Consider the following 13157-nt stretch of genomic DNA (forward strand, 5'->3'; position numbering starts at 1 on the left):
AAATCAAAGGTCTACAAAAATTCTAACAAAACCATTTTGTTTATACTACTAGGGATATAATATAAATACTGTATAGCAGGGTCCTGGTTGGGGGAAAGGCTCATGATCTAGAAGGCAGGAGTGCAACCTGGTGCTAAGCAGATGTCCCACCTCGTTATGGGTGGACCTAGGGACCACTCTGTGCCTCCCCTCATTAAACAGGTTCCCTGGAATTAGGTAATAGGATGTCATTTCTTTCATGGCACAAATGATAAAAGACCTAAGTTCAAATCCAGTTTCAGGCGTTACTAGCTGAATGGTTAGATGTCCCTTAAGTCTGCCTGCCTCAGTTTCCACATCTACAAAAGGTGGAAAATAATAGCATCAACTTCCCAGGGTTGCTGTGAGGTTCAAATTAGGTAAAGGCTGTCAAATGCTTAGCTACAATGCCAAGTACATACATGGCAATAAGTACTGTATAAACATCACCTATCTTCATCATCCACTCCATCACCACTATACCATCACTGTGGTTGGACACCTCACATACCCTCAAGAGCATAGAAAATCCCAGGGTCAGGCTACACAGAAATAAAGTTTAGCTTTTTCACTTTTGGGAGGGACAACTCCACATCTTCCTATTGATTTATTCTTCTGCCATCTGGGGCATCAGGTATAAAGTTTGTCACAGTTAAGAGATTCAAAAATGGGGAGAGTCACTGCCACCATTGTGTTTTCCCCTTTGCCTTTAAAAGAAAGTAATGTGCAGGGAAAGGGAGGGAGGGTAGATCTAGAGTCAGAGAATTTGGGTTCAAACCTTGTCACCTGACATTTTCTGCCTGTATAATCATAGGCAAATCATTTCACTTCTCTTGCTTTCAAGGTCTCAGAGTCTTCTATCTTTAAATGAGGGGGTTTGAATAGATGACCTCAAAAATCCCTTCCTTCTCTAAATCTAGGATCCTATGAGAGTGAATCCAATACAGGGACAATTTGTGTTATTATTATATGTTATTCCACTGCATGCTTAAATTTGTAAGATATTGTGACAATTTGATAAATTCATTTTATCTTAATAAAACAGAAGTTTAAAAAAATTACTTGTGTAGTTTTATCAAAAAGTAGGGGTTGGGCAGTGTTTTTTTCCCTCTTGTTTTGTTTTAAAGGAGGCCACACAAAGTTTAGAAACTACTGTCTTAGAGGCAATAGTGAACCCTGAATATTCCAGAGCAATGTACTGACCTGTTAACATCTTACTTTAAGATTATCAACTTTATAGTTATGTAATAGTGCAAATAAGAGAAGATATGGCAGGTATAGAAGGAAATGGATTCAAGAGAATTTGGTGGAGTGAAGAGCAGAAAATGGTTCAAAGGTTATAGACCTTGGTAACTATAAGGATGGCTCTCAATAGAAAAACATAATGGAAACATAAAAGAAGTGTATCACAAAGAAATAAAACAAACTACAGGAAACTTTTATTTGGAAGTCTAAACTCTTCATGGAATTATATTTTTCACTATCTTTTATTATACAAATAAGATTAGTGATTTCATTACAATTCCTCTATCAATCAAGATCCTATGACTATGACTCGGTTTTGCAGAGAAAAAAAATTTACACAGAAAATTAAGCATCATGGGAAAGATCTGAACTCAAGTCTCTGACAATAATTCTAGACACTACAGGGCCGCTTTATTGTATCTATTCTCAACTCCAGCTCTGACTAAGATCACTCCCATGCTCTTAGTCTCCTCAACCTGAGTAGTTACTAAACAGCCTCTAGTGTATATGAATATGAAACTAAATAAACAAAATCTATGAATTCACACCACTCCAACAGAAGTATTAATAATTTATCCAACAAAGGTGGATAGGTATTCATAGGATACAACAGCACTGTACAATAATTACTTCCTCTTTGTTAGTAGGGCATAGTCTCCTCCACATGATACAAAGGAAGAAAAAAAGAATAATTTCCTGGTTTTCTAAAAGATCTTCACAATTTTGTTATTCCTTTTTACTTTTCACTATATCATAGTCCAAAAAAGTTGTCAACATCTTGTGCCAAAGTTAAACATTAATATATTAAAGTCTGGACAGCAAAGATTTTTGAAAAATATCTATCAGAAAACTAGAATTTATTATAAGCACGGATGATAATTTTTATTCACATTTGAAAAGTAATAAATCTTTACTAAAATGTTACTGTTTATAAATGCAAAGTGACTTTCCTCAATTGTGCTTACTAGACAATTTCTACACTATAAAAAATTAAGAACATCTGAAATTTGAAATGATCTCAACATCCTCATTTTCTTTCTTTTTTTAAAATGTTCTCACTCCTCAACCCTGACTATACCAAGGTGTTTTTTTTCAGGCTATAGTTTAAATATGAACCTTATTCAAGAGGCTTTTCAAGAACAAGGTTATTATATAAGCATCTCCTGAATAATTTTTTATGACTGGTTCTGTGTGTGTGTGTGCATGCATTCACATCTTTTACAAAACAGATTTAATATATTATAAACCAATATATTTATATAATTTAATATACATTTGCATACATGCATATTATAACATCTCTTACACTAACTTATCTGTTTTTATCTTTCAAGTAGAATGTTAGCTGAAGGAGAGTAGTGGTTTTTATAGTACAGTATAGTTATAGTACCTTGGCATAGTACCTTGAAAATATCAATTGCAAATTATATAATTTTCTAATCAACCAATCATCTGATTAAACTATGAGAAAGAACGCTAAATTTAGAGTCAGAAAACCTGACTTTAAATATCACCTCTATTATGTGCTACCTGAGGTCACTTGAATAAGTTAGTTAATCTTCCTGGACACCTCAGTTTCTTCATCTGTAAAATTAGTGAGTCAGAATAGATTTCTCCAATGTCTCCTTCAGTTCTAAGTCTATAAGCCTACTAACACAAATTAGTTATGTTGAAGTATTCTTCACTACTGTTGAACACAATATATTAAATATATAACTTATAATAATGCACTTTTCATCACAGATTCCACAGAGTAATATTTTAAAAAAATAAAACATGCATCACAATATTTTAAACAATAAATCATATTATAAATACTAGATTATAAGTTACATTAATTAAAAATTAAATGAGAAAGTGAAATGTCATTTTGGAAAAACAGTCAGGCTTTCACTTGCTGTCTTGCTTTTAGACAACATTCTCAACTTAGTACTGATTTTTTTTCCCTTTGAAAAAGACACCTTTCTTCTACATAAAGAGTTCATTTTTTTTTTCAAAGAACTGGAAAAATATGCTCTTTGGCTTGTGAGAACTGCTGACCAACATTTAACAGAAGAGCACTAAGTAGTAGAATGTGAGCTTCATCTAGATAGCAACTGAAATGCTCTTGTTTATTTGAACAGAAAACCAGTAATTTGCATAAGACCTAAATACTTTGATTCTCAGAATCTAACTGATCTTAATTCTTCCAAAATTGACTCTCAAATTCCAGAATTTAGAATTTTGGATAATTTTCAAAATGTACAAATAGTAAGACTTTATTTATTTTGCACTACTGAAGGGGTGAGGTGGGGGGGGATGTTAACAAATAAAGTACTTCCAGTACTTGAAGTTTTCTTTAAAAACTTTCAATATATATTATTGAAAATCTTTCTAAAAACAAAATACATATTATATTGTTATGGTGAACAGAGAACCCTGAATATGATTTAGTCTTATCTTTATCCCCCAAAGACATTACTATATAAATCAGGTACTACAATATACTTCAATGATCAAACAGGAAAAGGAAAAAAAAACAAACTAGAGGGTATACATGTACACATGGTAAATTTTATCAATTTTAGAACCACACATCTATAAAAATGGGAAAACTATCATCACTCAATAGAAGTTTTGCTCACTTCAAAATTACCAATATTTTCTCAATATTAAATCCAAAAGCCTTTTTAAAAAATTCTTATCCCTCTTAGTCTTAGAATCTGATGTCTGACTACTTTTCTCCTTTGCAAACTGAGTTTCTATTACCCTTTGTCTTATTTCTCCACTTGTCTATCTGCTCTCTTCCAATCTCTTTTGCTGTATCATCATCCATATCACACCTCAAATTGTAGATATACTAAGTCTCTGTCCTAACCTTTATTCTTTCCTCTCAGTAATTTGAATGGCTTTCACCGATTCAATTATCAAGTCATCTTGGATAACTACCGAGTATGTATAGCCAATTTTCATTGCTCTTGAGAATCAGTCTTGTATTTTGAAATGAATGTCCTTGTAGGCATCTCAAAATCAATGTAACCAAAATGTAACATTACTGCTCTCTGTCTTTCAAATTCCTTCCTCCCAACCCTAACCTGTTTCCAAATCTCTGTTTTTTTTGCCAAGTACACCACCATTCTACCAGTCACTCAGATCTGAAACCCTGGAAACAAGTTTGGTTTCTCATTTTCTATCCCTCATAGAGCCTGTGAGTCACCAAACTTTACCAATTTCACAGGTGCATCCCTTGTACATCATAATATATACATCAGTACTCTCCTCATTATTCACCTCAATCTCCATTAATACCTGTCTCACAGAAGTGTGGTGAGGACCAAATAAGAGAAAAGAAAACAATACTACTAGATTGCAGAATATGTGGAGGTAAGATTTAAAAAGACTGGAAAAGTAGGAAGTAGAAGGGTTTCTCAAAGTCAAGAAGAGAATTTTATATGTGTACTGAAGGAAACAGGAATTATTATAATAATGTTTATCTTTCATTCTTGAAGAAGACTGTGACTTCAGAGATGTGATTAATAATAAGTACATAATGGATTTGAGTGAGGGATTGCTGCACAAAGTCAGGCTCACTTTCTCCCTCCAGAGCCATCTGGGTTCAGTGGCTCTAGATGCAAAGAAATCAGGGTTAAGTGGCTTGCTCAAGACCACACTACTACTAAGTATCAAGTGACTGAGGCATGATTTGAACTTAGGTTCACTTGATTTCAAGGCCCAATATTGAATAAAGTTAGACTTTAGGAATATCAATTTAACAGTTAAATGGGAGATGGATTGGAGCAAAAGGTAAGACTTGAGGAAGGAACTAAATGGTGATGAAGGCCTGCTCCAGGGTGGTAGTAGTATCAGAGGAGAGTTGGTAACAAAATTTACTAAGAATGTTACAAAGGTGAAGTAGAAAGGACTTGGTAACAGATGGGTTAAGGGCAGTGAAAGTGTGCAGAATCAAAGATGAAAAACCTACTTTGTGAGTGTGGATTTCTTGAAGCTTACTAATGATTTTAACAGGAAATAGGAAGAAAGAGAAAAAGAAATACGGAACAAAGATAATCAGTTCAGTTTTGAACAAGTGGCATTTAATATATATCAGCTAGGTGACGCAGTAGACAAAGCACTGGTCTTGGAATTAAGAGCACAGGAGCTCAAATTTGGCCTCAGACATGTATGACTAGCTGTGTGACCTTGGACAAGTCACTTAACCTTGACTGCCTCACATCAGCTATTCTGAATCATATCTAGCCACTGGACCCAGATGGCCAAAGAAGAGCAAGTTGAGGCTGTTGATTTAGCATAGCTCCCCTCCTCAAATTCAATTCATGTGCTTGTCATGGCATTACTTCCTCTGATGTCATCATTAACATCATCACTATCACCATCATCAATGCTGTTGTCATCATTATCATCATGAAGCATCCAGTTTAAGACATTCAAAAGGCATTTGGAGACTAGAGATCAGAAGAGTGGTTGTGGCTGCATAGCCTTCAAATTCTTTAGGTATTATTTAAAATTTTATTTAGTTAAGGCAATGGGTTAAGTGACTTCCCCAAGGTCACACAGTAGCCTACACATTCTTACAGCACAAGTCAGACTATGGCACTAGTCTACTTAATAAACTCCAATTCCTAAACTCCCCTATTTTTCAGAATCAAACATAAATTGCTTTGCTGGTATCTAAGTCCTACCTATCCCCACTCATTTTTACAGACTCATCACTCCTCCTTTACATAATTCTTTGTTAGTCTTTTTCCTATTGCTTTCATGACATCTTATCTATTCTCTCCATATCTTTACAAAGATTTGTTTCCATACCTGCCATGAACTCCTTTATTTCTAGCTCTTACATGAGGAATTTTCTGACCCAGTTGTACTATAGGTGCCTCTTCTACCTCTCCATAAATAACCCAATATTTACTTTAAATACATCCATTTTGTATTTATTTTATGTGCATATGTTGTCTTTCTGATAGAATGTAAGATCCTTGATGGCAGGGATTAATTTCTTTTAGCTTTTTCATCCCCAACAATTGGCACACAATTGATGCTTAACTAATTCTTATTGTCTCAATGATGGAGTATGTCTCACATACACATACACAATTTCTTCTAACTCCAATTTTTAATATCATTCTTATGCTTCCAGTTCATATCCTAATAGCTCTACTAAAACCTTCCTTGATTACCTAGCTATAAGTTCTCCATCCCATCCTTGTATCTCAAGAAATTATGTTTGACTTCTGTGCACCTAATGTTTTTCTAACTACCATTAAAATTATTTTTTCATTCATTTCATTCATTCTACAAAAACTTATGATGTTTATACTATGAATTGAGTAAATAGAAAGTTTAAATACAGCACTCCATCCAGGAACTTCTGATCAAGACATTAAATAACAAACACAAATATGTATAATACATAATTTTATATAAATACATTAGAGAGCTCGGTCCTATAGTATACTCTTAACGGTAGAGACTATATTATTATTCCTTTTTAAAACCCAAATAGAATTTTATTTTGATTTTTCATCATGGAGTGAAGATGACCATGAGTTCTCAAAGACTATGTCAGGGCTTTAGTTTTGACAGACCTTACAAGAAAAAAACTATGCTTGAAAACTAGTCAAACTAAGCTTAAACAATTCATTAACACTTCAGATAGGTGAAGCAATACTTACTGAAAACCTGTAGGAGGATTATCTATGCTGGTGGAGGACATTACCAATAAAAATACAGATTTCTGAAGTATCCTTCCCCATCTTCCCCACAAAAAAGTAAGCATTACTAGATCTAAGAATAACATCTTGTAACAGTTTATCAAACTGTATCTTAGGAAAAATAGGAAGATAGGAAGTCTATAATCCATATCATTGGAGCAGTAGACATCAGTGCTTCCTGCAAGATGTCTTGATCACCTTCTGACTATAATTCCATATATAAATATTAAATACCACTCTTTTAGTCTGTGTCATAGTTTACTACATACAATGAGGCAAAGCAAATTGCTGCTATAGTAAAATAAGGGAACTAAAATAGCTCCCTCTTGCAGGGACATGAAAAAGAGAAATGACGCACAGAAAAATTGATAAAGAAGTCAGTTGTGAGGTATCTTTAAAAAAGAGATTTAAGTCAAGGCAACAAAAGGATTTCTGGCTCACATACACATTTTAAAACATGAAGTGAGTCAGCATCACATCAAAATGCAAAGTTTAATCTTACTTCCACTCCTCCGGTGGGTGGGCTAGCTCATATTTTTCTCTCACATTGGAAACACCCATATCCAAATGTAGCCAGTGAACTTCCTCTGAACGAAGATGACTGAGTCGAAATCCGTAACAGGCCACATGCTTTACTTTGTGACTGTCCACTATCTTCTGAATGATGCCCTGAAATGTGCCCCCCACAAAAGAAAGTACACTTATTAAAACATTTATTACAAGTTTACATTTCTATTAAAGGCAGGCATTAAAATTTTTATCATTATCAAATTAAAGAAATATACCTACATTTTGTGGGAATTTTAATTTCATTTCTTCTGATATATGGGAACACAAAATCCATCTAGGTACTTTAGTTCATGCTAATAAATTATTTTACATGAAAATTTACCTAGATGATATGCATGTGCATACACCAAGGAGAAAGAAATGCTTGTCTTGCCTCTGGGTATTTTTTTGTGGCTTAGCAAAAGCCACTTTCATCATTGTCATTTAAAGAGTCTAATAAATACTTTGATGCTGATCATGTTTTTCAAATGCAAAGCTCCTTATGAAAATAATTAATGCTAATACTTTCTAAGCTATATACTTATAAGTTTAAGAAAATGTTTAACTTGTTAATTCTAATGCATCTGCAGTACTAAAGAGTTCCTTCTAAAGATCTACTATATAGAAGTGTGTGTGTGTGTGTGGGGGGGAGATAAAAGGTAAATAAGATATAGTTCCAGTCCTTAAAATACTTATAATCTGCTTGAGAAGATAAGGTCTTCACAAAGGAAAACAATTTAAATAACAACACACACACACACACACACACACACACACACATACGACATAGCATGCATGCACCACAAGCAGGGTACCCTACAAATACTGAAATATTTGCTTGTTGATTTATTACTTAAAATCATATAGAATCATATATCCTCAAAGTTGAAAGTGAATTTAGAATAAGCCCATTCATATATGCTACACCTTGTGCAAGGCACTGATGATATAAACTTAAGCAAAAATAAACCCAGACTTCAAGGAACTCGAAAGGGTAAGACATTATATAAATAAATAGGTACATAAAAGATATATGCAGAAAAGAGAGAAAGTAATCCTGCAGGGGAAAGTAGCTTGAGAGACCCAGAAAAGGCCTCCTACAGAGGATGACATTGGTACTTTCAAAGTATAGAGAAGAAAAAGACCTCAATGAGCTGGAGAACAGAGGATTTCCAAGAAGAAGTGAGTCTCAAAAACTACCTGAGCAAGTTTGACTGAGCTGAGTATAATATTCTAGTTTATTTACTCCTCAAAGTAAAATGAAGTGGTTAATCAAAGGTATAGGTATTCCAAAGGTGGTCTTAGAATTCCCATTAGCTGTAACAACATTTCAAACTGAGAAAAATAACTAAAAATTATATCAATGATAGTTATATCATTTCTTTCTTTTCAAAAGTGATAGACATTAAAAATAAATTCAAATTGTCTTTTTTCAACAACTTTCTAACTGGCATTCTCCTGTTGCAAGCCTCCAATCTACCCTTCACCCAGCTGCCAAAGGGATTTTCCTAAAGCACAGATCTGACCAGGTTACCCCTTATTCAATAAACTCTACTGATTACAATTACTTGCAGGATCACATCAATTCTATTGTCATTCAAAGCTCTGCACAATCTGGCCTCTTCCTACTCTACAATCCACATATACAAATGAGAGTTCATTTAAACTTTGCTGGAAGATTTCTCCAGAGAGAGAAAACCTGCTAAAATCTCTTCCTATTTTGGACCACTAATTGTTAGGCAGATTTTCTTAAGCAAGACCCCTGCCTATTCTACACTTTTCTTCCCCTCCACCACTCCACAACCAAGATAAGCCAGGTTACTTGCTGTTTCTCTGACAGGACATGTCATATCCCATCACTGTGAAATTGTGCAGTGTTTTCCATGAATAAATGACTGTTCTCAACTGCCCTCCACCTCTCAAAATTCCTGACTTCCTTCTGACCTTGTAGGAAGCCTTTTCTGGGTCTCTCAAGCTACTTTCCCCTGTTAGATTACTATCTATCTACTATATATATATATATATATATATATATATATATATATATATATATATATATATATATAGTGCCTATTTATTTACATACTGTCTTATCCATTCAAGTTGCTTGAAATCAGGGGCTATTTTTGTTGATGTTTGTATCACCAGTGCCTTGCACAAGGTGCAACATATATTAATGAGTTTATTCTAAATTCTCTTTCAATTCTGAGAGTATATGATTCTCTATGGTTTTAAGTGATAAATCAAGAAGCAAATACTTCAGTATATGTAAGGTACCCTGATAGGTGCTGGACATACAAAGGAAAAAGGAAAAACAATCGCAGGCTTCAAGGGTTAAATTCAAATGATAGAAATAACTGTCCATAAATAGGTACATACAAGATATACACAGTGTAAGGGGAGATATACCACCAACTGTAAGGCACTAGCAGCTGTGGGCACGTGGAAAGACTTCCTATCTATATAAGAGGTCATTCAGTGGCAGAAAGGAAGTCAGGGATTGTAGAGGTAAAGGTAAAGATGGTGTGATTCTGTTTAATTCTGTTGCTTTCTTGTATCTTATATCATATTTTTTATTATCATATCCACAATTTGACCTAAAACCACTTACTGCTGTACTCAATTCTTTTCTTCACTAACCCTGAATGATTTTGGTAAATGACAACTTCTTTGTGGTTCAATTTCATTAACTGTAAAATGAAGGGTTGGAATAACTAAGGCATTTTTTTAAGGTTTAAGATTTTTTCTGAAAAATCTACGATTCAACTTGTGAATCAGTGATACACTTTTCTTTTTATTCCTTCATGAAAATAAAATACAAATATTGGAGAGATGGTTTGTGTTTAAACAGAAGTATCAAAACAGTGTTAAAATAAGCATTAAAACAATATTCTTAGTATTCTCTAGCTAATAAATGTTGTTAAAGTTTCAACTTCCATATTATTGAAACAGTTTTATAGTATGCTAAACATATGAATTGAAATCAATTTTTCAGATATGTGAATACCCTTTTAGAGGGTACTCCCTCCACCAACAAATAATCCAACTGGGTGTCAAAACTGTAAAAGCCGTCTGACTCAGGGATTCAGCAGATAGGCATTTATTCTGAGGATATCAATGAAAAAAGAAATGCCTCATATACAACTAGATATTTTTAGCAGCACTTTCTATAATAGTAAAAACAGATAAGAAAAAATAGATTTCCATTGATTATGAAATGGTTAAACAAATGGAAAGAACATGAAAAAATTACAATTTAAACTGAAAGCTATGAAATTACAATGACCAACCTTGGCCTGCAAAGAGATAAAAGATATTTTCCACTATTACTTAGCAGATATAGAGACTAAAGATACAACAGAATACCACATACAATGTCAAACATTGTTTTATATGTTGGTCAATTTTGATCTAGGTTAGCTTCCACCTTTTTTTATAAAATATTGCTTTCTATTTGGAAAAATGGAAAGATATATATTTGAAAATGTAGATGATAATTAAAAAAGATGTCAATTAAATCTTATTTTTAAAAACTACATTGGCTAGTTGAATAACCTAAAGAAACAATTTATTTCTACTTTTATCTTAAATTTGATTAGTTTCTTGTTCCACAACTTCATGAATGATGGGAAACCACTCATGTCTCCCCTGTACATGGGCATATCCAAAACTGTAGGCAGATCACGTGTCACAGGAATTAAATTATCTCCTTGAAATTTGTTTTCCACTTTAGGAAAGGAAAAAAACAAGCACAGGCAATGAAGTAATCAGACATCTCCTCACTACTTCCTACCAGAAAGCACTACCTACATCAAACTCTCATAGTCTTTTATCTTTATTTTGTGTGTTACTTTTCCTCATTGCACAGCTCCTTGAAGGTAAGGGACAGTCTTTCATTTTTGTATTTGTATCAATAGGGCTTAGTACAGAGTCATAAAATAGCAGGTTCTTAATATTTATTGATTATTAATATTCAGGCCAATTCAATAAGATGATCAATTCTGAAAATAATCAGGGCATAGAGAAAGGTTATAAAAAAACATTCAAAGGTTCAAGAAATGCCAAAAACTAGAATTCTAGCAACTATGAAAAATGGGAAATGTGTTATATTACTCAAGTAGGGTGATTCAAATTCTTCAAATTTTCAGACTGGATAATGATCATCCAATAGACATGCCTATCATATGCAAACGACAATGTAGGCCATCTATGAGAAAGTTCACAGCTGATTTCAATTGATCCAGTAGGAATGCAGCAGGAGGAGTTATTGGGTGGCAGATGATTATCAGACTGTCAATAAACATTTATTAAGCAGTTACTGTGCGCCAGGCTTTGTGCTAAGCACTAGCAATACTAAAAAAAGACAAAAGGAATGCACAATCAAATGGGGAATACGATAAGCAAATAAATATTTCTAAATAAGATATATATGTATATATATATATGAAAAATAGGAAATACTAAACAGAGAGAAAGCACTTTAACTAAGAAGGGTTAGAAAAGGCTTCTATTAAGAGACTGCATCTTAATTGTGACTTGATGGAAACCAGGAAGCTGAGACAAGAAGGGAGATGATTCTAGGATTTGGAAACAACCAGAGAAATGCCTAGAATTCTTAACATGAAATGTCTTGTTCAAGGAACAGCAAAGAAATTAATGCCACTGATCCAATAACAGATGATAGAGAGTAAGGTTTGAGAAGTCTGGGAATATAGAAAGGGATTCTATGTTGTGAAGGGCTCCAAATACCTAACAGAGGATTTTACATTTGTTTCAAGAGGCAACAGGATTTCACTGGAGTTTTATTGAATAAGACTAGCACTCTAGGAAAATCATTTTGGCAGTTGAATGGAGAATGGATTAGAAAGATGCTAGATTTGGGGATCAATGTACAACATGGAAACAAAGTAAAGACTGACAGATTGCTTTCCGTGGGGGGGAGGAAGTAAGATTGGGGGGAAAATTGTAAAACTCAAATAATATCTTTAATAAAAAAAAAAAGAAATAAATGAAATTAAAAAAGAAAGATGCTAGATTTGTACCCTCTACAAGTAATAGGGAAGTTTGAGATGGGAGGAAAGACTTCAGGGGAAAGATAATATTTTGGGATGTGCTGAGTTTGGAGTTGTGAGATTGAGGTTAATAAAAATGTTAGGGCAGGATAGATATATTTGAGACTTAGCAGCAGAAAAATGATCATTAAATCCACAGGAGCAGATAATATGAAAACATGAAGTAGTATGGGGGAAACAGAGGGGAAAGACTCAGGACAAAGCATTGGGGGGGGGCATCTATGATTATAAAGTGTGATATGGAAGATGATCCAGCAAGAAACTTGGAATAGTTGATCTGATGGGCAGAAGAAGAAGATGAGAGCATCAGTAAAACCTAAAAATAAGAAGAATATCAGGGGAAGAGAGTGATCAACAGTATCAGAGACTGCAGACAAGTCAAGGAGAATGAAGACTGAGAAAAGGTAACTGTATTTGGCAATAAAAGAGATAACTGATAATTGTAGGGAGCTATTTTGTTTTGTTTTGTTTTTTATTAAAAAAATTTATTTATTTTGAGTTTTACAATTTTCCCCCTAATCTTACTTCCCTCACCCCCCCCCCCACAGAAGGCAACCTGTCA

At 33.9% G+C, this 13157-nt stretch overlaps 1 protein-coding gene across 7 annotated transcripts in view; it reads right to left on the bottom strand.

Annotated features, from left to right (window-relative positions):
• The window catches only part of PTK2 (protein tyrosine kinase 2), a 420621-nt gene that overhangs the window by 247041 nt on the left and 160423 nt on the right, over positions 1-13157 (bottom strand). For all 7 annotated transcript variants that reach the window (XM_074202744.1, XM_074202735.1, XM_074202741.1 and 4 more), the window contains one exon: positions 7477-7643. In XM_074202744.1, coding sequence (XP_074058845.1) covers positions 7477-7643 — 167 coding nt within the window. The remainder of the gene's footprint in view (positions 1-7476; positions 7644-13157) is intronic.

Source organism: Macrotis lagotis, chromosome X (genome assembly GCF_037893015.1).
Source record: "Macrotis lagotis isolate mMagLag1 chromosome X, bilby.v1.9.chrom.fasta, whole genome shotgun sequence".
Lineage (NCBI taxonomy): Eukaryota > Metazoa > Chordata > Mammalia > Peramelemorphia > Peramelidae > Macrotis > Macrotis lagotis.